General features: G+C 45.6%; 1 protein-coding gene across 1 annotated transcript; it reads left to right on the forward strand.

Annotated features, from left to right (window-relative positions):
* The first annotated feature begins 921 nt into the window (after positions 1-921).
* prkcg (protein kinase C, gamma) lies at positions 922-24,954 on the forward strand. The gene is made up of 17 exons (XM_064309561.1): positions 922-3,320; positions 4,414-4,660; positions 8,371-8,402; positions 8,671-8,753; positions 10,885-10,996; positions 11,670-11,798; positions 14,308-14,464; positions 14,707-14,908; positions 15,398-15,568; positions 16,569-16,742; positions 19,195-19,286; positions 19,750-19,812; positions 20,221-20,359; positions 21,107-21,187; positions 21,502-21,609; positions 22,174-22,314; positions 22,710-24,954. The coding sequence occupies exons 2-17, from the start codon at positions 4,419-4,421 to the stop codon at positions 22,869-22,871; spliced, it is 2,088 nt and encodes a 695-aa protein (XP_064165631.1). The 5' UTR covers positions 922-3,320; positions 4,414-4,418; the 3' UTR covers positions 22,872-24,954.
* The last annotated feature ends 935 nt before the right edge of the window (positions 24,955-25,889 follow it).

Raw genomic sequence — 25,889 nt, forward strand, 5'->3', positions numbered from 1 at the left:
GGTTTTTGGCTGGCTAACTGATGTCCCAGAGCCAGAATGAAAGATCTGAGCCCCGATGTCAATGAGCCACATCAGATCAGTATCCTCCCTAAATAAACCTTTCTCTGTCCGTCCCAAAGGCTTGGAGCTGTGGAAGTAATACTACAGCCTAAACCTGCATGCTTGTCTACAAGAACATTTACAGAGGGTGCTACAAGGAATTCCAATGTGTGTGTGTGTGTGTGTGTGCGTGTGCTTTTTTTTTTTTTTTGCTTTGATACTACATAAATCAATGATCAATGTTGCATAATGCATTCATGAAAATAGGTAGTGGCCAATATGTCTGTAAATGTAGAAGTGATCAGAATGCCTAGCTATTTGAACTTTTGGAAGATGTTTTGAAAATGCTGCCCTTGACCTGTTTTGGTTTGTGTGCAGATGATGAAGAGGAGGAGGATGATGATGGTGATGGTGATGATGATGATGATGATGGTGATGGTGATGATGATGATGATGACGATGATAGTGGAGGTGCCGGTGCCGGTGCCGGTGTTGAGAATGATGCCGCTGAGTGCCTGCAGTGACCCGGCTAGCCCTTGGTGCAGAACAGCGTGTTGCTGCTCTAAGTGCAGCCCTTGTCTTTCGGGACCCCCCCCCCCCCCCACCCCCCCCTCTGTAAGACTGACGCGCTCCTTGACAAACACCTGTCTCGCTGCAGCCTGTCACGCTGGAACCTGTTCTGTGGCCGTGATGAAAGGCCCGCTCTCGCCCTTTCATCCGCTCCTTTCACACGGCCCGCAGCAGCGGCGGCGCCCCGCCCGCCTCTCTCGCCGAGGGCCGCCCGCAGCCTCTTCCCCTTCGCTCGCAGAGCACTTCCTGTCACATTACGGATTCACATTAGCCGCGTGTGTCCCCCCCCCCCCCCCCCGGCAAACGATTGGGAGCCGTGGAACTTATTCCGCCTTGTAATTGCTTATTTGCATATTTTTAATCATAACAGCGTGATCCGTATTGATTCTCATTTGTATTGGTGATTATAGCCGTGGTGCTGCTGCTGAGAGAATTCCGGAACTGCTAATCAATTTGCCTTTATTTTTGGAAACGTGCAGGATATACGTTTGCCTCGAAAAGCGAGGCGCCGCCGTTGCTAACCTGCGACGTGATTGTTTTGTTGGAATTATATGTTCGAATAAGAAATGGCAGCAAACAATTTAAAAATTTAATGGAGGAAAATGGTTTTGTTAATGCACAAGGGTGGCACGATGGGTTTCATACGAGCCTTGGATAGGGAAATGCAAGTTGACAAGTCTGATCATGCACATCCACAGCGCAGAGAAATTAGACTTACAAATTTAGTTGCACTGTTTTAACAATGTGATTCTTGGATGCAGTTTCTGCCTAATTAGATCTGAGACAGCTACCGAAACAGAATTAAGATGTGATTGATTTACACACAGTGACTGACACATCCACTGACTAATAGGAAAAGACTTGGATGAGTTTAAGCACTCTTCAATTAGCATGCTTTTTGCTGGGGTTGTGGGCCCCACAGCAATGAACATACTGCAAAAACCAAGGAAAAGCAGTGTTATGATAGGTAGGAAGACAATAATTGTGTAGACACACATCACAGGACCTGCCCTTGCCCAAAATGTATAAGAATTTATTTATCATAAAAGCAAACCCAAACCATTTTACTGCATAATGAGCAAATTGGACTAATAACTACTGTTCTAAGATCTCTTCTTACATTATAAGAAGCTCTTTGGTAATACATATGAATTTATATGAGTAGACTCGACTATTAGCTGGGTTTTGGTATGTGAACAGTGCGTAGTTAAATTATTTGGACACACACACTCACTGAAAGGTACATGCACCCACACAGTGACACCATTTTGCTCTCTAACAATCTTGCTAATTATAATTGTTAATTAATTCTCTTGCTGTGTCTTCATCAAGAGACTAATAACCTACATTTTCATTAATTAGACCTTCAACCCTCTCTATCTCTCTGGTTCCCTCCCTCCTCCCTTGTTCTCTAGTCGCAGTGTCAGTTAATATTGTGCCTGTGTCAGTGACAGTAGATTCACTGCTTTTCGCCCTTTCTCAGTGTCAGCGTACAGTACACTGCTGGTTTCCTCAGAGAGAGTGAGCGCCTGTGTGTACAGTGTACCGCATATTGTTCCCATCTGCCTGTCGGTGCCCGTGTTTCTGTAGTGCCTTGTCTCCCTCTGCCTAGCCCCGACAGCACTGTTTCTGTAGCCCTTGCACAAGAGTTACCATAGACAGTTCGACCTGTGCTGAAATGCTAACACTGTACCGTGCCCCAGTTGCCTGACACAATAGCGTAGATGCTATCGCCAGTTTTCTGCTCATTCATTATTCTGCCTCTTTTAATATTGCTACTGTTGGGAAGAATGATGGTGCTGAATCCGTCCACACAGCCTCTAAGCATTTTTTTACGTTCACAGTACTGAAAATTTTTTGATAAATAAAACTTTGATACAGTACCCGCTGTACTTAAACACCAGCTACCGTTGTCATTAATGAATGTCGCCCTTGATACTGCCAAGCCTCTTATGATGACTGCTAATATTTCATCGCGCCTGTAGCATTCGGGATGCGATCCTCGGTTCGTTGGCGCTATCGTTGGGCTGTAAGTGCTATTACATCACGGTAACCGGTCTCGTCACAGGTGCTGCCACCAGTGACGCTATTGGCTGTCGGAGAGCCCCCCGTCGACGGCGAGCGACAATTTTTGTCTCTGTCCCCCTTCTGCTCAATCCTTCACTCTCCTGAGAGATGTAACCCAGATTTCAAATGAATCATTGCGTATTCCTCCATCTCCCTCCCTCCTCTATCTCTCTCTCTCTCTCTCCCTCTCTCTTTCTCTCTCACTCTCTCTCTCTCTCTCTCTCTCTCTCTCTCTCTCTTTCCTTTCCCCCCTTCCCCCTAGGTAAAACCAGTATCAATCTTGGAAAGAGAATATCACTTCTGCCTCTTCGTCCTGTGCTTTTCCGGGGTGTGGGGATATACAGCACTGTGCTCCTCTAACACCCTTTGGTTCCTGGAAAGCTTCTATCTCATCACTTGCCCCTTCTTTTTTTTTTGTTGGCAAGTTTTCGTCTTTTTTTCCCCCCTTTCGGCTCTGCCCCTGTCACAGTTTGCATTGTCTTTTTCTCTCTCTTTCTCTCACTCCTTATTTTTTTATGTAAATCAGTGGCAGCAGTGTTAAGATAAGGTTTACATTCAAAGATAGGAGGAAGATACAGAGGGACCGAGGAAGAGGATCACTTTGGTCTTTGATCAAGTCTGTCAGCGAGAAGCTGTAAATACAGGTACTGTGTCTCTTACTTTTTTCCACACCACATTGTTTTTGTCGATTATTTGTTTCTTATTCTCGGCTTTCTCCTCATTAAATGAAAGTCTGTCTGTTCTCTCCTTTTCGTTTGTCTTATTTTCTTGTTGATTGCTGTTATTTTTGTGCTGGCACTGTCATTGTCTTCATCATCTGATTCAGTTCTATAATTGTCTCTCTCTCTGTTTTATTTCCATATCTCGTAGCTCTCATAGGCTTATGTTTTACTATCTGTGTACTTTTATACAGATATATCTTTCCTATTTACTAAAAACCAGAAGAGGATTATAAATATAGTAAATATGTAATTAGGGCACAGAGAGAGAGGGAGGCGAGACTAAACAGGGGAGAGGTGGAAGGGATTTTGTGTTGATATGGAGATCTGAGACAGGCTGAGTGAGATACAGGTTTGGAGTTAAAGCTAATCGCTTTGTGCGGAGGGTTCTCTCAGGGGGTATGCCTGAGAGTTTGTATTTACTTCTGTCCTTCTGTCTTCATCTCCCCCTCTCGTTCCTTTCCAATATTCTTATTCCCTTCCATCTGTTGCTCTCTTCTTAACTCCGCTTTTCTCTATCATCTGCCGCGCTCCTCCTCTCCTCCCTCCCTCTCTCTATCTGTACATAAATCACTGTCTCTGTCCTGCCGTTTCTCTGTTAAACCTCAATTTTTAGTACTCCCTTTAATACTAGGTATACTTCTACTGGGTGTAATTTATAAGAATCTCAGTCAATCATCATCCCTCAATCTTCCATATCTCAACCCCCCTCTCTCTGTCTAAGGTGTTAGTATTTTTGCTACGGAACTTAGCTTGTAAAATTTGGGATGCAGGTTTCAGTCTCTAGTGGAGCATAACTGTTCCACCCTTGGGCAAGGATGATACTTACCTTAGTTGCTTCAGTGAATAAAATATTAAAATTTTTAATTGGTGTAATTTGCTGAGGATTAGTTCATTTGCTAGGAAAAAAAAATGAATATCTCTGTCTGTCTTGTCTCGCTATTCGGAATCACCTCTGCCTTATACCCTTATGTCTTTTAATTGCAGTCTCTCTTTCCCCCTCTCCCCCCTCCCAAAGCCAGCATGTCGGCTCCTGTTTCCCCGTCCCCCTCCCTGTCCCCACTGGCCCTCGCCGCCTCCTCCCCTTCCCCGTCCCCTTTGGCTTCCCCCCTGCCCTCCCCTCTCTCCCCGCCGCCCCGAGTGCCCGTCTTCCAGAGGAGGGGGGCCCTGAAGCACAAGCACATCATCGAGGTGAAGGACCACCAGTTCACCGCCCGCTTCTTCAAGCAGCCCACCTTCTGCAGCCACTGCACCGACTTCATATGGTAACACGTGCCCTGTGGGAAACAGCTGGGATGTCAAAGGCTTGACCAATCACATTGTGGGTGTGTTTGTATATATATATATATATATACACACACACACACACACACATACACACACACATATATATATATGCCATGGCTTGGATAAATATTCAGTTCTGATTGGTTGACAGCCGTACATTATACTTACTTGTGTATAGGCATGGTAATCCAGATACTTTACCTTATTCAGTTCTGAATCACGATGCAGGAACCTTCAAATTGTCGGCTTAGAACTCTTTAAATAAAAGGAAATGTAACCATAGCAACGGGTTATAATAGTAGATTCTCAAAACCAATTTCTAAGGTTAAATATGTGGAAAAAGACTTTTCATCCAGCAGATATTTTGGTTGCAACACATTAAATCTAGCTAAGTGTTTTTGTGGTCGGGGGTGTATTATTTGTTAAGTTTGGAAATAGCGTAGCCCGATAATGTGGATCAGAGTAAATGCCTAAACCCTAGTTAACTGTCTGCTCACCATACAAGCAGTTAATGTGTACTTTGTTTTTCATTGTTAAATGTCTTATCTCTTCTCTTATGTTCCTGATAGCTGATGGTGATAGGCAACTCTGTAGAATCCGAACTCTAGTGCCATCTATCGTTAACATAGGAACTATATTTAGCACAGTGGCAGATGTTTACGCAATGGTTTCATCGTTTTTAAAATACCGTTCATTTTTATTTTTTCCATGCATTTTAGTTGCAGCCATGGTATAAAAGAGGGTGGTTAATGGCTGATCTCCACCCTGTCGTGCCATATATTCTTGTATGCACAGCATGCCACGGTTTACATCTTACTCTATATATAATGACTTAAAAAAAAAAATTGGCTCTGTACTCAGTCATTTTCGATTTGTAATCAAATGATGCTCATGTGGTTAAAGTGCAAATTCTCAGCATTTATTAAAGGGTATTTTTACACATTTTGATTTAACCATGTAGAAACCCCCCCCCCCCCTTTCAGGGCACCATAATGTTCGAGACAAATGGCTTCGCAGGTGTTTCTGATTAGTCGGGTGTTTTCAGTTACTTCCTTAGTGCAGCTGTAAGCTAAGCTTACACTATCTAGTCTTGATTCTAGACTTTTGATTGCCTTTGGAGTCTGTTAATGGCGTTTCTCAGCGTGAGGACAAGAATAGTTGTGCCAATGAGAGTCAGTGAAGCCATGATGGGCAGAAATACAGTCAGAGACATATGCTAGACCTTTGGTTTACCAAAATCAACTGTTTGGACCATCATTAAGAAGATAGAGAGCTCAGGAATCGCAAAGAATCTGGTTGGCTAAGGAACAGCTCTACGGATCATGATCAAAGAATTCTCACCATAATGAGGAAAAAATCACAAACTGTCTGACAGATCAAGAACATCCTTCAGCAGGCAGGCATGCCTGCAGGCAGACATCTGTCAGTGACTACTGCCTGCAGAAGACTTCATGAAAAGAACTATAGAGGCCATACTGCAAGGTGAAAACCACTCGTTAGCCAGGGAAACAGGTTACAGTTTGCTTAGAAGTACCTAAAAGAGCCTTCAGAGTTCTGGGAAAATTCCTTGTGGACAGATTAGACCTAGATTCACGTGTATCAGAATGATGGTAAGAGCAAAGTGTGGAGGTCAGAAGGAAGTGCCCAAGATCCAAAGCGTACCACCTCATCTGTGAAACGTGGTGGGGGTGTTATGGTTTGGGCATGTATACTGTAGCTGCCACAGGTACTGGCTCACTTGTATTTATTGATGATGTAACTGTGATAGCAGAATCAGAATGAATTGTACAGAAACATCTGATCTCCTCAAGTTCAAGAAAATGCCTCGAAACCCATTGGATGGCTCTTCATCCTACAGCAAGACAATGATCCAAAACATACTGCTAAGGCAACAAAAGAGATTTTCAAAGCCAAAACCTGGAAAATTCTTGACTAGCCAAGTCAATCACCTGATCTGAATCCAATTGAACATGCATGTCAAATGCTGAAAAGAAAACCTAAGGTAACTAGCCCTTGAAACAAGCAGGAGCTGAGCATCGCTAGAGAAGATACTTGGCACTTGACTTCAAGCATTCATTGCATGCAAAGGATATGCTGCTAAACATGACTAGTTTCATTTGCATAACATTAATATGTCCCAAACATTATGGTGCCTTGAAATGGGGTGCTCTATGCTGTAATTTCTACATGCTGAAACCAAAGTGTATAAAAATTCCCTTAAATAAAAACTGAGAATTTGCACTTCAATCACACATGCAATTGTTATTTTGCAAATCCATAATTGAGGAATGCGGAGCCAAACCAAGAAAACATATGTCGTGGTCCCAAACATTATGGAGGGCACTGTATATATAGTTATTCGCAGCTATCGACCCTCCGGAGTGTTTCCAGTGCTTTCTGTTTTCGTCCATGGTGATGCGTACACGGTGTTTTTCTGTACTTCTTTGTTTTGTTTTTTTTTCTTCTTCGTCCCATAGTACAGTTTCATTGTATTATTGTACCCTGATTCACTTCAGCGAGGATGCTGAAGGGTGTCTGCCATGTCTAGGACAGGGTTGGGTAAATCTTGCCCTGTAGGGTCTGACTCCCCTTTTCCATTAGGAACTTACATGTTGTGCACCAGGCTGTGTGATTCCCTATCCAAATAATGACTTCAATTAAGTAATTAAATGAGATAATAACACTGGTCCCAGAAGGCCTTTGAGGACTGGAATAACCCAGCCCTGGTGCACTGTACTGTGCTATCTTTGCCTGTGCTAGCTATTGCAGTAATTTATCTTAAACTCTTTTCATGTCTCTTACAAAATGTTTTTTTTTTTTGATTAGCTTTTTTACTCACTTAGCTAAGCTTAGCTAAAAATGAATCTCAAAGTAAAGCCAGAAATATGTACGCAGATTCGGTTCACATTCAGTATATTCTGCTTATGAATGTGTTAATCCAATCGAACACTGCCAGACCTTAATCAGTTAAGGGACCTTGGCTTTCTGGTATGATATGCAGGACTCAGCAGTGATCTTACTGACTTGACCGGCCATTATAAGACCAGGCCATGCTGGGGATCAGTCTGGTGATCTCCCTGATTTGACTGGTCATCATTATCAGAGCAACGGCCACAACGACAGTTGAGTCAGTGGCTCAGGCAGGCTTGGCCTTTTCTCATTACTAGATGGACAGGCCCTTTCCTCACTGCTGATTGGTTGTTGAGGGTTGGGATGGTATCCAATTGTTTTGAGGTGATAAATGTTTAATGCTTGGGGGAATGTCTCCATCCATTAAAGGAAGCAGAAAACTATGTTATTTACAAGTACAAGGCACAGTTAATGGTGTTGCGTGGACAGATCTGGTCTGTTGTGGTCATGGTAGTATTTTAGAGGAAATCTGTTATATAATTACTTTATATTAAAGTCATGATGTGCTTGAATATTCACACTGCTGACAGATGCATCCTACAGATGCATCCTACTAACTGCAGATGGTACTATTCTACGGCACTACAACATTAATTAGATGGATTATGAGCTTTAGATGCGTATAGGTGCTGTCTCCCTTGTGTGGTGCAGGAAAACACACCAAGATAATGATATTGTATTTGTACGTCTGTATATATGTATATACTTATTGTTTAGTGCTGTAATTCAATTAAAAAGGGATTGAAGTGTGATAACACATCTTTGTTTTATTTCACAGGGGTATTGGAAAGCAGGGCTTCCAGTGTCAAGGTAACTGCTGTTTATACACAAAAATGAATCATTGTGCGTACAGGACGAGCCTGAAGTGTAATTATGCTACTGGATATTTAATTTTAATCCCAGTTTAATCATTGTTATAGCTAGATACACATCATCAAAATAAGCTGCATGTTTTCTTTTACTCACAATAATCCAGAAAGATTTCATGTGATTTCCTAATTTATCTTTTTAATTAATGAGTTCATTAGTTAATACCCCCTTCCCTTTCACCACCCGTACCCCCACCTCTTTCTATCAGTATGCGGTTTTGTGGTTCACAAGCGCTGTCACGAGTTTGTCACCTTTACCTGTCCTGGAGCCATGACGGGCCCCAAACCTGAGGTACTGCATGAACCTTACGGTTGTATCTTACCCCCTCCTCTTCAGACCATCCCCCAAAAAACCTGAGGTACTGCATGAACCTTACGGTTGTATCTACCCCTCCTTCGACCCACTCCCCCCAAAAAAACCTGAGGTACTGCATGAACCTTACGGTCGTATCTTACCCCCTCCTCTTCAGACCCACTCCCCCAAAAAAACCTGAGGTACTGCATGAACCTTACGGTCGTATCTTACCCCCTCCTCTTCAGACCCACTCCCCCCCCAAAAAAAACCTGAGGTACTGCATGAACCTTATGGTAGTATCTTACCCCCCTCCTCTTCAGACCATCACGCCCCCCCAAAACCCAAAACCTGAGGTACTGCATGAACCTTACGGTAGTATCTTACCCCCCCTCCTCTTCAGACCCATACCCCCCCAAACCAAAACCTGAGGTACTGCATGAACCTTATGGTCGTATCTTATCCCCTCCTCTTCAGACCCACTCCCCCCTCCCCCAAAAAAACCTGAGGTACTGCATGAACCTTATGGTAGTATCTTACCCCCCTCCCCTCCTCTTCAGACCCATCCACCCCCCAAAACCCAAAAACCTGAGGTACTGCATGAACCTTATGGTCGTATCTTATCCCTCCTCTTCAGACCACTCCACCCCCCCCGCTCCCCCTTCCTCTGTCTCATTCTCTGTGTCTCTTTCTCTTTCTATCTCGTGCTCTCCCCTGTCCTCCTCTCTGTCTCTGTGTGAAATGGGGAGAGACCTTCTGTTGATCTAATAAACAGCAGCTAACTGCACAGACACCGTAGTGCATTGACTGTGACACAGAGAGATGGGGAGAGTTAGAGGGGGAGAGAAACAGGGAGACTGAAACGGCTTGCTGCTCACTTCATTCCCTCTCTGATATTTGTCTTTTCTCTTCTTCCTGCAAAATAAACTGGAACAGAAATGAGGTCAAGGAGAAAATGAGAGAGAGAGAGAGAGAGAGAGAGAGAGAGTGAGAGAGTTGATCAGAGACTTTGGAGAGAGAGAAGAGAGAGAGACTGACAGGAGGGAGAGGGGAATATGGAGTGGAAGAGAGTTTGGCTCGGAATGAAACAGACTTACAAAAAATGTACTTGGCAGAAAATGAAGAGAAGGGGGTATGAAGAAGGGAGGGGGGGGGGGTTGGTAGAGCGGTGGTTCACGAGGCAAGGCCCAAAGATCGGGGCACTGAAAAGGGAGGGCTGTGACCACGAGCAGATCGACAAGTGGAAGCGCAGATAAAATTATCTGAACTCGGATCTGGCAGAACGAAACCCCGTTTACAGCCTGGTTTATAACTTTGATCACCTGAAGAGACACTTCATTTGCTTAGATTAAAAAAGTCGCTTTGAAGGTTGGAATCTTCTGCGCTCGGATCAGTATGTAACAGAGCAGAATGAAGGAGTAGATAGGTGCTGTAAATAGACGTTTAGAGGAGAGGAAGGCAGACGGTATGGTCCGTTACCATGAGAAATGTGTGCTCGCTCTATTAATAGCCAACAGGACGGTATCTGTGGGAGCCAGATAATTATGATCATTTTAATCACTACTCTCTTTTTCTCTTTTTTTCTTCTCTCCAGATCAGAGTTTTAGTTTTGAACCCTGATGCACTGTGTAATATACATCCTGCCTCTACTCTATCTCCGCCTCTGTCAGATCGTTGATCTTCCATTATCACCTTTCTCCATTTAATCTGATGCCGTGTGTTTTATCTGTTTTTTTTTTTACCCGAATGCTCTCGCACATTCCCCGTCCAACTGCCCCAAATATGTGCCATAAGCTGTCTTCAAACCCAAATACCCCTCCCTGTCCCACCTCTCTGTCTGACCTGTCACATTTCTTCTGCTTTTCTGCTTTAATGCCCTTGTGCCTGTCCCTCTCTCCACCTGTCCTGGTTTTTCTCCCTCATTATCCCACTCCATTTCACACCTTCTTCTTACCTCCTCACCTCTCCCTCCACCCATTTCCCTATATCCCTCCCCGCAAATTCTCCTCCTCTGACTCAATTATTCCCACTTTCCCTTCTCTCTCTCTCTCTCTCTCTCTATCAATCTCTGTCTCTCTCTTTCTCCACCTTTCTTTCCTTCCTTTTCTCTTTCTGTCTACCTCCATCTCAGGACGTGAAGAGCAAACACAAGTTCAAGATACACACCTACTCTAGTCCCACCTTCTGCGACCACTGTGGCTCGCTGCTCTATGGCCTCATCCACCAGGGCATGAGATGTTCCAGTGAGTAGAGAGTGAGAAGTGTCTGAGTAATGATTAAGTAATGACTGAGTAATGGCTGAGTAATGACTGAGTAACTACCGAGTAATGACTGAGTAATGAATGAGTAATGGCTGAGTAACGGTTCAGTAATGACTGAGTAATGACTGAGTAGTGTCTATGTAAAAATACTGCAGTATATGTGTGTGCTGTGCCTTGCCTTTTCATCACATAGAACCACTGCCGTGTTTACTTGGCCCTTTCAAGCAGAGGGCAAGTTTACACCAGGAAAATAGATGTTCACATTCCCACTCAATAAATGAATTAGTCTACATAAAACCAGCTAATGACCCTGATATTTATTAATATAGTTATTAGTGATTCAGTCAAGCGTTAATAATTATGAACAGAGTATCTACAAATATGAGCCCATATTTCTCAAGTGGGTGTCTCAGTATCTCTATGGGCAACAGAAAGTGTGTAATATGTGTGTAAACGTGTGTGCGTGTGTGTGTGTGTGTGTGTGTGTGTGTACGTGTGCATGTGTGTGTGCATGTATGTGTTGTGTGCGTGTATGTATGTGTGTGTGCATGTGTGTGTGTGTGTGTGCATGTGTGTGCATATGTGTGTGTTGTGTGTGTGTGTGTGTGTTGTGTGTGTACGTATGTGTGTGTGTTGTGTGCGTGTGGTGACGCAGGCTGTGAGATGAATGTACACAAGCGCTGTGAGTCCAGTGTTCCTAGCCTGTGCGGCCATGACCACACGGAGAAGAGAGGACGAATCCACCTGACCATCAGAGGAGAGCGAGAGGAGATTCACATCACAGGTGAGAGAGAGAGAGAGAGAGCGGAGCTTGCTGCATGTCACAGCACTGACTGGCTAGAGAGCACACTGCGGGACATCAGCTCTGAACACTAGGAAACGTCACACAAGTGCTGTCAATTTGATATTGATCAACGATGTTTCAAGGGCGCCCTTGGAAATCTTTGAAAATGTTCATACGTGCCGTCCGTCATTCACATCAATTTCACAGTGCAAATATTGAGCCAGACATTAATCCCACTTGCTATGCAGCAGTTCAGAAATCTGAAGCATGCGGGTTAGGGTAATTTGGCAGCGTAAACGGGGTGTTGCTGTAAAAGAGCATGCATGCTCAGTCAACCTACCCCTGTCTAAATTAAGGTTAATAAATAAATACATAAATACATAAATAAATAAATAAAAAATGTTGCTTTATGTTACAGTCTAATCACAGGTATAATCAGCCAGTCAATCAGTCACCAATAAATCATTCAGTCAATTTGTCAGTCAGTCAGTCAATCAATCAATCAAACAGTCTTACGTTTTAATGTCTCCACCGTGAAAGGTTCAGCAAAACGATAATGGGATGATGGAGGGATGGTTGCTTTTGAAAGTAAATGATTTCACTCAAGGCTGGGGCCGAGCGGTCCATCGCCGCAGCGCTTGTCAGGGGACAGGCAGACGGACACACCGGCAGTGGAGGGAACATAAGGCCTGGGCAGGCCCGGGCAGGCCTGGGGGTGGTTGATAGAGGGGGTCCAGCTTGCCAGCACCCGGTCTTGGAGGGGAAATTGCGGCTGCAGCCAGTGGGTGAAGACGAGAGGTACCAACTAAAGGCTGGTTGGGCAGAGAAGCTATAGCTGGTTCACTGTGGTCAGGCGGTGTTTGGCAGGGAGCAGTTGCAGTCGTCTAAGTGGGACAGCACCAGCGCCTGGGACCAGCAGCTGTGTGCAGCAATCGCTGTGTTCTGGTGAGAAATCAATATGCTCTTCTGATGGTTGCCATGAGCAACGGCCAGCTGTGAGAGTCACAGCGTTCCGGGACCAGGCATGGGACTGAGTGGGGTCTAAGTGGCCCGGGCGGGAGGTAAGATAGTGTTCTGTGGAGGGATCCAGGGTAGGTAAGGATCTTTCAGCTGTCTCCGTGGTGACATTCCATACAGGAAGTTACGCCATAGAAGCTTGCCAAAGATTGCCAAACAGTCCCGGGCGTGAGTGTAATGGAAAAATAGAGAGGTATGTGTGCATTGCAGCAGTTTGAGAACCCACATTGGGAAACTGCTACTAGCCACTGTGACCTGGTGAACTGGGGACAGGGTTCACAGCCTACAGCAAGGACTCCCATCCCAGGTCCTGCAGAGCTGCAAGATCTGCCCGCTTTAGTTGTTACTCAGCATTAAATTGATCAATTAGCAGTTAAACACTCAGTTAACTCTGTGTTTTCTTGGGTCTAATTGCCCAGGACCAGGTGTGGTAATACCAGGTACGCAGGATAGAGCTTTTGTAGGGTGACTGTTGAAAGGCTGGGGTGGGGAGACAGGATCGGCTCCAGGACCTGGCGGCCCACCGCTCCAAACGTCTCAGGCACGCGGAGGGCGATTATGAAGCGGAGAGAGAGGCCGCACGTGTGGAGTGCGGAGGGCATTACTCACCGGAAGGAGACGCGGCGGCCTCCGTGCTGTCCAGACCGGCGGCGGCTCGAGAGCTCGTCCTTTGAAAAGACGGGGGGGTTGTTTGTCAGGTTTGCCACTGCTGATATGGCAGATCCATTTTGAAGCGGCAGGGGTGTGGACATCATAAACCCTTTTGAGAATTAAACCGTGAATCTCCCCAGGGAGTGAGCCCGAAGGCAACAGTCTCAGGGAAGCCTTTGTCGGGGAGGAAAGAAAACCACTGGGAGTGAAGCAGACTTGGCGGAGGTGGCACAGCCACCCCTGGCTGACACTGTGTCCACCCTCCAGATTCAATTTGCCCCTGAGATGGCTGCTCTAGATTGAAATGTCATTACCGGCAGCTGAAGCATTCGACATTGACTGTGTACATAAAGTTTTTTATGTGTCGTCTGCGCGCGCAAGCTAAAGGGCTTATCTCTGGCACACAGTAAGCCATCACGTAAAGCCCTTGCTTAAAGTGATGACACGTGCGCGGGAGAGAGTAATGGCATCCGCTTGCATTAAAATCCGAAGGACACTGGCCACTGGTGAAGTACAGCGCAACAGAATGTTGTTAGTAGCTTTATTAGGCAACCTTTTTTCTCTCAAGCAGATTTGGTCCTAGCTGACTGGAGTTCTCAAACCGGTGTTCAAGAATTCCACAGAATTCAAAAAACAAAATCATCAACACTGCATAAAGATGTCAATAGTTAACCATGTCTTGAAAGCCACAGAGATTAAGTTTTTAGAAGATAACAGTTCTCGAGTCGGTCTTTCATAGATATGAGTAGACATTAAGACATTTCATATAATAACAGTGGAGGAGACTGTATCGCCCTGCAGACCCTGTTTATTCCGGTTTGACTCTCCCTCTCCGTTGCAGTCCGAGAGGCGCGGAACCTGATTCCCATGGACCCAAACGGGCTCTCGGACCCCTACGTGAAGCTGAAGCTGATCCCCGACCCCAAGAGCCAGAGCAAGCAGAAGACGCGCACCATCCGCTCCACGCTCAACCCCGTGTGGAACGAGAGCTTCACCTTGTGGGTTTGCGCGCGTGCGTGCGTGCCTGCGTGCACGTGCGTCCGTGTTCGTGCCTTACGAGCACGTGCGCACGTTTGTTGAAGAGGCGTGCGCGTGTACGATATGCGCACCTTCTTCAGCGCTGCCTCACGGTGCACGCGCACGTGCGCGCAAGGTCTGTTTCTGTCCGTGATTTTGTGTCCGTCTGTACGCCCGTCAGTTTCCCAACCTGAGATTGTCCCCCCCCCCCCCCTAAACGCAGCTCGGTGCGGGGCCGACAGTGGGACCGGCGTCTGTCGGTGGAGGTGTGGGACTGGGACCGCACTTCCCGGAACGACTTCATGGGGGCGCTGTCCTTCGGCGTGAGCGAAATCTTCCGGCGCTCCGTCTGCGGCTGGTTCAAGCTGCTCAACCAGGACGAGGGGGAGTACTACAACATCCCTGTCCCGGACCAGGATTTACAGGTGAGGAAAGGAGAAACAGCGTTTGCCAGTGCGTGATAACGGCAGTTACGTGCACACATCATTTTTTTTATGGTGTAGTTTCATTATGCTCATTATGCTACGGGTGTTCGCCCATTAAAATAGATAGGCAGCGGAAAATAATCATTTCAAGCCTCGGATTCTTTGGAAAGAAGAATCTCTCACAGCTGTGTCCGGGTCTGCAATTTCACAATAGCACCACTAGAGAGCATAATCGTTCCTCTGAAATTCACTTGGTGTGGAAATCTACCTGATAATTATGCAGATGTTTTTCCTCATTGCATGTTGTTTCTGTTCCTGGCGAAGTTCTGACCCATTTGATGGCTTCTTATAAACACAAAAGAGGGTTAATTATACAGTTTCTAACTTTATGCTTTTCTTCTCTTCATTCCCTCCCTCCCCCTGTTCACCTTGGCTTCTGTTCACCCACACCTCCGCAAAACACACAATCCACTTTCACTCGCTCGTCAGGAGACCCTACTGGCTCCGCCCCCTTCCCTGCCTCCTCCCCCAATAGCTGTCCCAACCCCAGTGACTGCTCCCACTCCCTCCTGTCCCTCAGTGCTCTCCCCAGGGAAGATCCGACTGGGACTGAAGGACTTCAACTTCTTAATGGTGCTTGGCAAAGGCAGCTTTGGCAAGGTACTGTCACTCATTGCTGGTACTGGGAGTGATGCAGGTTTTAACACAGTCAACTGCAGTTGCTTCACTCTACTTTCCCTAAGCTAGGGAATGTCCTTTATGTGGTGGATCTGCATGTTGCATTGCTGGTGGCAGATCCATCACGGTGAGCGGGTAATGCAAATGGTCCTGTTGCTATGGCAGTGCATTCTGGGTGTAATTGAGTCCTCCCTGCAGTCATTTGATATGAACATTATTATAAATGGTAAAATAAATGGTGTTATTATGAACACTATTATTAACATTTTAAAAAATGTGCTCAGTATGCTAAAATAAGATGGAAATATAGTTGAGACTGACTTAGATAAAAACTTGGCATAAAAGCTGGCATCTTCTTTGATACTGTTTGGCTTGCTGTCAGACTGAGAGGAATATAAAAGAGAAATGAGGTGATAGTGGGAAAACAATGAGAGAGAGAGAGAGAGAGAGAGAGAGAGAGGAAGGAATGAATGCAGTCAAATACAATACTGTGATGATTTTAGCTGGCTAACACACATAGCCTTAAATGAGAACAGGCATGATTCAGGAACTGTCTGTGACTAGTTTGGTGGGTGTCCTTATAGGTGCCTTTACACCATCTAGTGGTGAACTGAAAGTACAGTCTTTTCCTTAGGGGAGCCCCTAAATTAATGTTGGAGTGAGGAAAACTGCCATTTGCTGGCTCGTTCAGTAGCAGCCAAAAATTCTGCGCTTGCAGTTCTTTTTAGCTTGTCTTGAAGATCAATCAGTAAGCGGTGAGAATATGCGCTTGCCTGCAGCCTTTTACAAATGTGAAGCTTTCAGTCCAGTGCGTTTGGGTTCTCATGTACCTGCCCTCCACCTTCCTCCCTCTCTTCTCCTGTCTTCGTTTTCCTTGCCTACTTTTCCCACCTCCTCTGTGCTCCTTTTATCATCCCCCCTCCTCCTCCTCCTCCTCTTCCTCCTCCTCTTCCTCCTCTCCCTCTCTCCTTCCTTGCCCTAGGTTCTGCTGGCTGAGGAGAGGAGCACTGAGAGGCTGTTTGCGGTGAAGGTGCTGAAGAAGGACGTCCTCTTCCAGGACGAGGACACGGAGAGCGCCATGGTGGAGAGGAGGGTGCTGGGGCTCAGCGGGCGCCCCCACTTCCTCACCTGCCTGTACTGCGCCTTCCAGACTGAGGTGTGTGGGGGAGAGGAGAGAGACAGCACATCAACGCCGTCTGACTGCCCTCTAACGCACTTCAACACTGACTGTAAGGGAGAGAGACAACACGCACAGACTGACTGCACACTAACGCACACCAACACTGACTGTAAGGAGAGGAGAGAGACAGCACACACTGACTGACTGCACACTAACGCACACCAACACTGACTGTAAGGAGAGGAGAGAGACAGCACACACTGACTGACTGCACACTACCGCACACCAACACTGACTTAAGGGAGGAGAGAGACACATACTGACTGACTGCACACTAAGCACACCAACACTGACTGTAATGAGAGGACAGCACTAGACTGCTCAACCACACACACTGACTGTAAGGAGAGGAGAGAGACAGCACACACTGACTGACTGCGCACTAACACACACCAACACTGACTGTAAGGAGAGGAGAGAGACAGCACACACTGACTGACTGCACACTAATGCACACCAACACTGACTGTAAGGAGAGGAGAGAGACAGCACACACTGACTGACTGCGCACTAACACACACCAACACTGACTGTAAGGAGTGGAGAGAGACAGCACATACTGACTGACTGCACACTAAGGCACACCAACACTGACTCTAAAGAGAGGAGAGAGACAGAAACACACTGGACTGACCTCGCACACTGAAGAAAGCACACACTGCTGACTGACCTAAGCAACAGTAAGGAGAGAGACAGCACACACTACACACTGCTCAAAATGTTCCCTGAGCCTAGATTTTATTTTATTTTTTGAAATGGTGCAGGCAGGCCACACGTTTTCCACTTCCCTTTGGAGAACAATATACACATCATGTATTATGTGTTGACCACTGCAGAAACCTTCATAAAATATGCATAGCTATTGTTTTATCACATTCATAATAAAATGTCCAGATGCTGAACTGGATCTAGTCCAATATCTGATGGGTGTTAAATCCGTGTTTTTTTTTTTTTTTTTGTGGTTTTACTGTTAGCTCTTGGCGGGTTGCATCTGTCCTCCGGGGCTGCTGGTCGACTATCCCAACTCGTAGCACTTCAGCGACGGCAATGAAATATAGGGCTGAGAAAGCGCAACGTGCTCGTTGAATGCCGCTACGTTCCATAGTATTAATGTCACATGGCATATTACGCCACTGTAGATCTCAGCCCTCTGCTGAGATTAACCCTGATATAGTGGAACGGGCAGTTTTTCCGCTTTACTCACCAAAGGTCACGGTCTGGCGGGTTTTTCGAAGACTCTTTTGTCTTCTGAAGAGCAGGGGATTCGGCGAATCACACGGAGTGACCAAACTGATTCGGCGAGGCGCTCTGTTTTAATGGAAACATGTCATGCCCTTCGGGATTGAAACAGAAGAATCATACTACATAGCAATGCGCTCCAACACACTGTAGTCAGCAATTCCAACCAGACCATAATTAACACTATTTAATAACAAATTAATCCGAAAATACGAGATCTATTTCTGCTTGTTTTTTGTCTTAATTATATTATTCTATTTTGACCCAGATCCCCGTTTTTAATTAATAAATTAATATTTTGCGTCTTTTAACAAGGTCGTTACCAGTCCTAAGGGGGAGTTTATTTAACAAGAGCAGATTGCTTTTTAATTTTGACTGGAGGGGGTAATGTAATGACATAATGAGTATGTATGTGCTTGTGCGTGTGTGTATGTGCATGTGTGCTCTTGCGTGTGTGTGACTGTGTCTGTAACTTTATGTAAGCATGCTATGTGTAAGTCTGCACATGTGTATGCATGTGTATACTGGTATATATGAAAGTTGTTATGTGTTCTTCAGTATGTTTGCGTGTTTGTGTATGCACGTGTGTGCGTATGTGTGTACGTGCATGTGTTCTGGATTTTTAACATGAATTGTGCATATTAATCAAGCAAAAATACTAATATTCATAGCATTGTGATAATTTTAATACCACAGTCTTTCAAAAGATACATATTTTGCATGATTTCAAATGTTCTCCATTTATCAACCCTAGTTGTATGTTTGCATAAATGGTGATTGTATGACCTTCTTGTAGTCTTGACAACAATTCATTTGATTTCCATCCATGTCAATGAAAATGGCCACTATGTCCTATTGTATTATGTGGCTATACAGAGTATGCCATTCAATAAGGAAAGGCTGTGTTAGTTATTATGCCATATAATACATTTTTTTTCATTGCACTGATGACAGCATCCATGTTACTGAAGCGTCCCCTGTATGCTTCATATGAATGGAACATTGACACGAGAGAAGTGGAAATGGATTATCAGTGATCACATCGATTGCGCCGCTGTCAGCAAGTGGCGTAAGCCAGCCCTCCAGCGCGTACGCTCAAGAGAGTTTAAAAAAAAGAAGAAGAAGAAAAAAGAAAAGAGGAGTCATCGATTGTGGGGAGTTTTCGCTGACGCTGACTGTGATTCCGCAGGACCGTCTGTATTACGCGATGGAGTACGTCAACGGCGGCGACCTAATGTTCCACATTCAGATCGTGGGGAAGTTCAAAGAGCCGCACGCCGCGTGAGTAACCCGCGCCCGGCGATCAATAACACACACGCTCTCTCTCTCTCTCCCTCTCCTCTCTCTCTCTCTCCCTCTCTCTCTCTCTCCTCTCTCTCCTCTCTCCTCTCTCCTCCTCTCGCTCTCTCTCTCTCTCTCCTCTCTCTCTCTCCTCTCTCTCCTCTCTCTCTCTCTCCTCTCTCCTCTCCTCTCTCGCCTCTCTCCTCTCTCTCTCTCTCTCCCTCTCTCTCTCTCTCTCCCTCTCTCTCTCTCTCTCTCTCTCTCTCTCTCCCTCTCGCTCTCTCTCTCTCTCTCTCTCTCCCTCTCTCTCTCTACCTCTCTCTCGCTCTCTCTCTCTCTCCCTGCGCCGTGATTTATGGATCGCGTCAGGGAGCAATGAAGGCAACACTGAAAATGACAATAAGGGAGAATCAATTACAAGTCAGAGAATTCACTCTCACGGCGCAAACTCTCGACCCTCTAGGTTTTACGGCGCGGAGGTCGCCGTTGGCCTCTTCTTCCTCCACAGCAAAGGCATCATATACAGGTACGTGCCCGCCGCCGCCGCCGCCGCGGCCCGCCAACGTGGAAATCTGTGCCCCATTTTCAATGCGCCGCGTGAGCGTTCAGTTCTGTTTAATCTGTGCGCACAGTGTGCATGCGCCATGGATCTCCAGGCCTGTTCGCAGACAGCCACAGGGCACGCCGGTTTATTGCCGCTGCTCAACACTCAATCAGTCGATCGGAGCAGCTGAAAACACAGTTGACCCACCTCACCTGCGTTCTCGGATCTGAACTGGTTCTTGATCTTCTAGGGGGAGAACATTAACCAGCAGATCCTGTGGGTTCCGCCAGGCCAGGGTTAGAGAGCCCTTGTGTATTCAGTGCCGTGTACTGCGCTGTACAGGCCGTGTCCATGTTGCTGTAATAGCCTGAGATTCTCTCTCGCCGCCAGGGACCTGAAGCTGGACAACGTGCTGCTGGACGGCGAGGGCCACATCAAGATCGCGGATTTCGGGATGTGCAGGGAGGGGATGCTGGAGAACGAGACCACGCGCACTTTCTGCGGGACCCCCGACTACATCGCCCCCGAGGTCCCCCCCCCCCCCCCCCCCCGGTCTCTTTTCCCCTCTGTCTCCCCCCTCCCATTTCAGCTCTTTCATCCTGCTTTTCTTTCTCTCGCTCCTGCTCTTTTCCCTGCCCTTTCTGGAAAGTGTGTTTCTGCTTCATTCACTTTCACTGTCTTCAGGGTCCCTGGCCGTGCGTTTGAATGAACCACTGCATTCTCCTTTAGTGAATGAGTCAATCTACCCGTCACAGTGGGCTGGATATTGTGTGTGTGTGTGTGTGTTAACAGAGCTAGTACATGCACAAAAAAGTGTGTTTATACTGGTTTATATGGTATTTTCATGCTGCTTCCTTGTTGAGCATTTTGTGAGACTGATTTTTGCATGTGTGTTTGTGTGCATGCCCTTGTGCACATAAAGGGTGAGGGCAACTGCGTGCATCAGTAACTAATTATTAAGCTTGCAGTTAAACTCCACTCTATTGATTTTATTATGTAAATTAGGTATTGATTTGGTTGTTCCTGTCATTTTGGGAAAGATACAATATTTTTCCCTAGAGGCAAGAGGATGAATCGTTTTCTCCCCCTCTCTCTCTGACTCTTCGTCACACACAAACTCAGAGTCATTGTAATGCTCTGCCTGGTCCTTTTTACTCCCCATCTCTCTCTCTCTCTCTCTCTCTCTCTCATGCATGCAAGAATAACTCCCCTGGCCTGAAGTCCTGCTTCACAATAGATTTGCCCTCCTCTCTCTCTCTCTATTTTTCACTTACAGATTGTGGCCTACCAGCCCTATGGAAAAGCTGTAGACTGGTGGTCTTATGGAGTCCTGCTGTATGAAATGCTGGCTGGACAGGTAAACTCCATTCACTCTCTGTACTGGATTCAATAAACACTTATCCTTAACTTGGCAGGTTCATCGATCACCAAAATGAACTTGCCAGAATGTGTTTGTGAAAAAATAATCAGCGAAGGTTAGGGACAAACACGGTCTCTGTATTATACTCTCTGACAGTCTCCCCACACACAACCAAACCCACATTGAAAACCCTGCCAAATCTGACAAAACCCCTCAACAACCCCCCCCCCCAACAACCCCCCCTAATCATTCCTTTCCTCTCCTGTCGTCCTTCTCTGAGCTCCTCTCCTCCTCCGCCTCCTCTCTCTCAGCCTCCATTTGACGGAGTGGACGAGGAGGAGCTGTTTCAGGCCATCATGGAGCAGAGTGTCTCCTACCCAAAGAACCTCTCCCGTGAAGCCGTCTCCATCTGCAAAGGGGTAAACAGGCCGGTGTAGCTGTGGATCACACTGGCACACTGTGGCACAGTTTGGCAGGGACTGATCTGAGCTGTTTCAATGCCCATGTCCATATCACAGGTGTAGCTCCAGCAAACTGCCTGTTCTCGTGTACCTGCTCCTCCTGGTTTTGACATTTTGATGATCCTGGTGCTTTGTTTTCAGTGTAATCTCCTTATGGAGTGCTTTGAGATGTGTGCATGGACAGCGCTGTTGAAGAGTTTGTTGTGTTTTGTTGCATTGTTGCATTGTGCTGTGTTGTAGATATTCTTCCAGGGAGCTCATGCCTGGCAGTAAAATCAATACTTCCTGTACAGTTCTGGGTAGCACAGAATAATGGAGCAGAGCATGCAAAGTTGTGTTAACAGCACTTTCTGAATCACATGTGCAACTTGAAGCTTGTGGTAGAGCATAGTGTTTATCTTCACGTTGTAATTTTGTGTGTACTTGAAGTTATTAATATAGTCCAAAGTTATTCATATATATATTGAAATTGCTCTAAATTTCTTCTATTTCTCTTCCCCCTTCTCTCTCCTCCTCTCTCAGTTCATGACCAAACACCCAGGGAAGCGTCTCGGAAGTGGGGAGGAGGCAGAGAGAGAGATTCGAGACCATCCCTTCTTCCGTTGGATCGACTGGGAGAGGCTTGAGAGATTGGAGATCCAACCTCCATTCAAGCCCAGGACTGTTAGTGCCCCTCAGGGTTTCAATCTCTCCCTCTCTCTCTCTCTCTCTCTCTCTCTCTCTCTCTCTCTCTCTCTCTCTCTCTCTCCATGTTTCTATCATCTACAACATAGGCAGAAATTTTCATTCCTGTATACAGGAATGACTGTCTGGCCTGAATTCTTGCTTCTCATCACGCATTCAGATTTGTGTAACGATATGCAGGGAACACACATGTGTTTTGTTCTGGTGTCATTCACGTGGAGTGTTAACACAATGCATATGCACAGTAAAATGTCAAGAATTAATTCAACACTAACACAGTACATGTGGTACAATATGTACTATATAAGAGCTGAATCAACACTGAACGCTTTACTGATTGTGCACTGCATTAACACCGTGTTTCTTGGTCTCAGGGAGGAAGGAAAGGGGAGAATTTTGACAAGTTCTTCACAGCCGCCCCGTCGGTCCTGACCCCCTCTGACCCCGACGTGCTGGCGGAAATCGACCAAGGCGACTTCCAGGGCTTTTCCTTCATCAACCCCAACTTCCATCCTTCCCCCCTCTCTGTGGTCTGAATTGAAGGAGGAGGGGAGACGGGAATGCTGTTCGCTGGTGTTACCCCTGCTGGACACTACTCTACCCTCTAACGCTAACACTGAGAGAGAGCTAGGGGCGTGCTCTCAACACACACAGTAGGCACTCAACACTCACATGGGCACAAGGGTACAGTTATGGTCCTGACATGCAAAAAAAAACAAAAACAAAAAAACAAAGGGGTCAGTATTCAATAAATGGCATTTAATCAGATTCTCCAACAGGTAGGTATTTTTCAATTCACCGTGTATTTTGGAGGCGTCCGATAACTTGGAGGTGTTCTAAATGGCATAAAAAGCAAAGGTACACAACCAGTACACTATTTCTGTAAAAAATTACAGTTTGAGAAAGAAACATTAGAGTGAGACAAATCCAAGCTTGCTTTTCTAACTAAATGAATGGATGGTAACTTTTTGGAAGCTGGTTGAATGTCCAGGCACTTAACTTACAAATGTGGTATTCTGATTACATCATGAAGGCACCTTGCCATTTTAAAAGAATTATATAAGCATTTTAGAACATATAATTATAATAGTACTAGAATAGTATAATTTAAATATGTGACTTTGAAGACCATGTCGCAGTTTTGAAGGTCACAATAGATTGCCTACCTTCTTTTATGTTAAGTACATAACCATACATGCGCACATCTCATCCCCTGACATACATTCACATTTGCTGTAGGTTCACACTTTCACACTTTCCCCACATTTAAACCGAACTGTGAATGAACTGGCAAGCACTTGCTGCTACTGACAGCAACACTTCCTTGTTGTACCAAACTGACCACTGGCCATCACTTTCTCCGTTATTTCATCGCAGAACGTCTGCCACAATTACACACTGCTGACCACTCTACTGTATCCGTTATCAAGGTTGTGCCTTGAGACACGCATAACCAATGTATTTATTCATTTTTTATCGTATGGCTAAATTGTACTGTTCTCCGTGTCCGGGAGATTTCATGCTGGCCTGGCACTTTGACCCGAGTTTGAGCTGAAGAGGCAATGTGTCAGTGTGGGGCTCTCTGACGGAGGTCACTCAGAGCAAACCTGGGCTGACTCAGCTGCTGCTGCAGTTCTCTGGATGACATGGGGTTGATCCCCATCTGAAGGAGGCAAGAGACAGAAACCTGTCCCGTGTGTAGCACCAGTACAGCGGTACGATGTGAAGATAATTCACATGTTCATCCCGTATGGGTAATGTGCAGATATGCAAGTTTCACACTGCGGCCAACAGACATACGCAGTACGATTGGTTGTTCGTTTGCCCGGCGGTTATGTTCTTGGAAAAAAACAACATGCGATAATGTGTGGGTGGAAAGGATATAAAAAGAAAGCGAAGATACGTGCCAAATTGGGAATTTTTGTTTCATGTTGATAAGATGTCCCCTGTAAGCTATACATCCTACAAACAGGCACTGATACCAACAATAGGCCTGATCGATGAGAACACGGATGTCTTCGAAAGTTAAGACTCTGCGAATCGCCTCTTCGCAGGCCAATCCAACATTGCCATTGTACCAAAGCCAAAACAGTTATTTGCTTGCCTCATTTTTTGAGGCCCAGTCACACACATTTCTCTTTGTGCTCATAGCATATACTTATTAAAGGAAAGCAAGAGACTAATGAACGTTTCAGACATGTTATTCGGAAACTGCTTGAGTGGAAGGCCCCTGGACAGAAACACCCTGTTGCGTCGTCTTTCAGTCTGTGCCATGAGAGTAGAGTCGAGGCAGATGTATGAACTGCAGTGTGAAGTCCTCGCGCTCAACACCTTTTTCAAACTCATTTCAGTGTAGGCCAAGGTCAAAGTGCCAGTATGCAAGGAATCTGTGACAACAATAGTTACATTGTTAAATTATACTGACAGACAGACAAAAAGAGAGACATATAGATAGATAGATAGATAGATAGATAGATAGAGATAGCTGAATTAATCCCAACAAAAACATAATTAAATGCTTTAAAGGAAATATATGTTGAGTTATTGTGTTTATTTGGTAATATCTTGGTGTGTCTCTCTACATTGAAAATCTTAATAAATCAAATAATTCCTCTGTGACTTCATTTTTTTTAATGAGAATAATTACTTATGCCATTTGTTGGGGAAAAGAAGCGGTCATCGCTGGGACCCATTTAAATTTCCTCTTTCGCTCACATTTCATTCACTCTTTCCTTCTGCCGTGCCCTGTGGCCACTGCCCATTCTCTCCATATCGTCTCTCTGTTTCCACCGACTTTGCTCTTTTCTGTTTGTTTTACCTTTCCGCTCCTCTTTCTTTACCTCATTAGTCAATCTCACTCACCCTTTCATCTCTGATAGCTTACGTTTTCCTCCCATTTTTCCTCCCTCTCTCTCTCTCTCTCTCTCTCTCACTCTCATAAGATGCTGACCACTCCATTTAGTAGTTGTTGAAACAGCAAAACGTCCTTTTTTTTCAGGCATTCAATTCTGCTCCCTCCCTCCCTCTCACACTCACCCCCTTCGATGCAACGTCCCTTTGGGTTTCAATGCTGTAACCAGCTGCTTGTCACATCGAAGATCCTCTCTTTCTCTCTGCTGCATTAATGTGAGTTGTACTGAGAACGAACCCCCCTGTCGCCTTCCCCCTCCGCTCATTTTAACCCATCTTCATTATAACCGCTTTACTCCTCCTCCTTTTTCCCTTCATTATTTTTTCCTCCCTTGATGATTCCCATCATGTTTCTTTTTCGCCCACCTTCCTTCCCCCTTCTCCTCGGCCCCTCCCTAACTCTCGCTCGCACTTGCTTGCACTCCTTGTCAAACATCGCCTGTATTTCTTTCCCCCCTTTTTTTGACGGACTTTCTTTGAAGTCGTCGTTGTCACAGCAACGGAATTACCTCATTTGGAAGATGTACCAAGGTCTTTTCTTGAAACTGGGGGATTTCCAGAGTGGTGATATCTACATACATCGGTGTGTAGACAACCAGTCTGTAGGAGAGGGTAGATGAACAGCACCCGTTAGTCTAACTTGT

The sequence above is a fragment of the Anguilla rostrata genome, chromosome 1, assembly GCF_018555375.3.
Source record: "Anguilla rostrata isolate EN2019 chromosome 1, ASM1855537v3, whole genome shotgun sequence".
NCBI lineage: Eukaryota > Metazoa > Chordata > Actinopteri > Anguilliformes > Anguillidae > Anguilla > Anguilla rostrata.